Below are 3,837 nucleotides of genomic sequence, written 5' to 3'. Positions count from 1 at the left end.
ATATATCTTTTCAAAAAAAATGATCTTTTAAATTAAAAAAATCAGGAATAAGAACACAAATTTTATGTGATATAAATGAAATGGCTATTTTAATTTCTAAAAGTAGTTTATGTGGAAATAGTAGTGATGGAGGTATGATGCTCAATATGAAATTATATAATAATATAAATAAAGGGGATTGTATAGCCCTTGATGGTGGTTATACTCTTTTTATAAAACAATTTGAAAATCTATGTAAAGAAAAAAATTATGAATTATCGGATAATAACTTTTTTTATCCAATACGAAAAGAAAATAATATAAAATTAACAAAATAAGAAGAACATTATAATGATGTGTTTAGCAGTTTTCGTTCTATAATTGAACAACAATTTTGTGATTTACAACAAAAATATAAAAGATTTGATAATAATAACTCCATGTTAAAAGCTGAAGATATTAAATATATAAATTTACAAATAAAAGTTTCATTCTTATTGAAAAATATCCAGAAATTTTGTGATAAATGTAATATTATTACACAAGAACATCATAAGTTATGGATAAATAATGATTTTGAATTTCCTACAGAAACTAAGTTAATTGATATAGTTTATATTAATGAAATGGAACAATTAGAGAAACTTAAAAAAATAAATAAAATTCAAGATGATTTATATAAATATTAATGAAACTAATATAATAAATGATAATATGAATATTGATGAAACAGAAGAAGATAATAATAATAATAAAAATGATATTGATTTTCCACAATATGAAAATCCTACTAAAAAAAGAAAAAAAAGGTTTAGAAAAAATAAAATTATTAATATATATAATATAAGAAATTTAAATAAAGATAATGATATTTTTGAAGTAGAAGATATAATAGATCATAAAATTAATGATAACAATTCATATGTATTTTGGGTTAAATGGAAAAACTATGATTCATCAGAAAATACTTGGGTTAATGAAGTTGATTTTAAAGAAAAAGATATAATTAGAGAATATTTTAAAGATAAAAAAATAATATACAAAATTTAACCTTAAATAATTAAATAGATAATCTTTATTTTACAAAATAAAAAGTATTTAAAAAAAATATATTGTTTTTAGTTATTGATTATCTAACAATGATGATTGACTTGATTGAGACGATTGCTGCGTCATGGATGAGTATATGCGCTTGAGTTTCTTGTTGTATGTAATGCCTTGATTTAAATCTCGGAGTGTGCGTTGCATGTCGGGAATATTGGTGACCAATCTTGCTTTGCTTCGTTCCAGAAGCTTGATATTACTGGTGCAGATTGTTTCTAAGTTGTTGGTATAGTTTGATTTGTATTCTACAGCAGAAACATGCTCGTTCATGGCGAGCTGATACAAGTGTTTAATGGTGGGGTCGCTAGGTTGAGTGTGCGCAAACAAAGACGCTTGTTGCTCAATAAGGAAACGTGACAATGCCAGCAATGGGTTCAATGTCGATGTTTCTTGCAAAGCAGTTTCTGCAGTGCTTTCAGGGGAGACCATATAGCAACATTTTGCCCAAGCAGTGCAAGGAGATTCTAACAGCCACAGCTTTGAGCACGTTGGCGTGAACTCGTTTGAGAAGGATTTGGGGGCTACTTTTGCAATGCAAAAAACTAACACCACTGGTTTGTTCGAATAAAGCTGAATGATGTGAAGACAGTAGGACATGACACGCTGAATGAAGGCCTCGTCCACAACATTCTGACTTCAATGAGGAACAGTGGCAGAGAACTCTGAATGGATAGCCGTGGGATGTAGACAACATCGCTCTTTTTGCCGTCTTTCCACTCTGTTCCAGCGGTCATATACGTGCCATGTGGTACTTCTAGTATTGAAGCCGTAACCAGATCAATAACGCTTTACTGTTTTAGAATCTCTTTGCTTAACCGGTCTGAACCAGGCAAATCGTTGCCTGGCAACTCAAAGGTTAAGAGATCGTGCTCTTCCTTGGGGGACTAATCGGGTTATTACCATATAACTTGCTATCAACAAATTTTTAATTATTGGCTGAATTTTGAAAATCAAAAAAACAAAATTGAATTTTTTTACAATATAAAATATAATCATAATAATATAAGTTGATAAAAATGGTTATCCTTAATACAGATATTCTTGTATGTAAACAATCTATGATAATCTCAATGAAAAATATCATGACTCAAGTTATGGATATGGTGCATGCCACCTTAAACCATACCGCTTTAGTGGGTAACTTTAAAGTACTGTGAAACCATCTCACCACCCCATATCAAAATTTTAAACCGATAAAAATGTTCCTTTTGACCAGGAGAACAAAGTTATCGGTTTGGATTTTTCATTTTTCTAATAAAGTTTTGAGTTACCGTCGCTCAAAGTCGGAACAAGTTTATAAGTGATGGGGAAAATTGACAGTAGTTCGAATCCAGCTTAATCCAATCAGGAGCTTTCGTTTGTTCGGCAAATATATATGCCGAATTTGTATTACATGAGATCTTCACCGATTATTGATTATACTGTTACATATTGCTGCGTATAGAAATTTTGTCAGTAGATTGTAGTCTTATGCACCTCTTTCTTTTACAAAGAATCTAATATTCATTATGGGAAGCGTCAACAGACGAAGTCGCCTTGTCAAAAACAACCAGCAACGTGTGCAAAGTGGCCAATTCGGCAAAAAACTACCTGAACCTACGGATAGCTCACGCGCTAGCTATAGCAGCGATGATTCTTCCAATGATTCTTGTGAATACGACGATACTAATGGGTTGGAACATGAAAGTGATGATACTGTACTGGAACGTTCAGGAACTCGTTTGCTTGAATGGTTTCAAGGTGCCGACAATAAGCTAAGAAGCTCGTATACTGGTACATATTCTCTATAATTATGATAGCAGCACAATGAAACACATACAAATGGTCTATTGCATCCTGAGAAAAATATTGACAATGTTGGGTGAATGTAGGCAAATCAGAAAGTACTTATTATCAACGAAAACGGGATGCTAAGGAACTCGCTGCCCATGTAGAAAAAATGAGACGGCTCACTGATATGGGATTTACTAAGATTCAAGATCCTGTGGAAACGAGCAACAGCAGCAGTGATGATGAAGATGCCGACGTTGAAATCGATGAAGAGCTGGAGATGTTAAAGATCGTGCGGCCTGCTTTGATCCAATTACGTAAGGATATCAAAAATAAGAAAACCGAAATGAGCATGATGTCAACTATTGAGGCCAACAAGTATCTTAGCATCGAAAAATATACCAAGCTCTGGATCGACGATAACATGCGTATTATAGAGGCGACACGATTGGTTGCAGATGCCATTTGGGAGAAACACACTAAACATTTGCTGACAAGAATCCGTTGGTGGACCAAGGAGTATCTTGAAACCGGCAAGATTTGCGTTAATCGCCAAGGTGCTCATGTTAAGTCTGCGTCACTTTTGGCTGATGAAAATGTCAAGGAGGCTGCTTGCACTTGGATCCGTAGTCGAAAGCCAGCAGAAAGGAGTATCCCAGAGCTCAAGGTGGAACTAGAAACGATTATATTTCCGAAAGTATCCAATATCAGCAACGCAACAGTATCTGAGCGCACCATCACACGATATATGGCTCACTGGGGATTTGAGTATAGAGAAAGTGGAAAAGAAGTACGTATATGGAAAATATCAACTATATATTAGCATATTAGATAGATGGCTAAACGTACTCCTTTTATAATTGTCGACAGATCTATTTTAATGGTCACGAAAGAGATGATGTAAAGGAGTACCGTGTTCGCTGGGCCAGGGCAATGATGGGATACCGCAAGAAGATGAAAAACGTACACTGAAGATGGTGAGTT

The 3,837-nt window shown here is 33.6% G+C and overlaps 1 protein-coding gene across 1 annotated transcript; it reads right to left on the bottom strand.

Annotated features, from left to right (window-relative positions):
* Positions 1-1,101: 1,101 nt before the first annotated feature.
* BDB00DRAFT_880675 (uncharacterized protein) lies at positions 1,102-1,512 on the bottom strand (the record flags this gene model as incomplete). Its single annotated transcript, XM_053128030.1, has 1 exon — positions 1,102-1,512. One exon carries the CDS (start codon positions 1,510-1,512, stop codon positions 1,102-1,104), a length of 411 nt encoding a protein of 136 aa, XP_052972057.1.
* Positions 1,513-3,837: the final 2,325 nt, after the last annotated feature.

The sequence above is a fragment of the Zychaea mexicana genome (genome assembly GCF_025766255.1).
Source record: "Zychaea mexicana strain RSA 1403 chromosome Unknown BDB00scaffold_314, whole genome shotgun sequence".
Lineage (NCBI taxonomy): Eukaryota > Fungi > Mucoromycota > Mucoromycetes > Mucorales > Lichtheimiaceae > Zychaea > Zychaea mexicana.
This window is presented reverse-complemented; position numbering and strand designations above follow the sequence as displayed.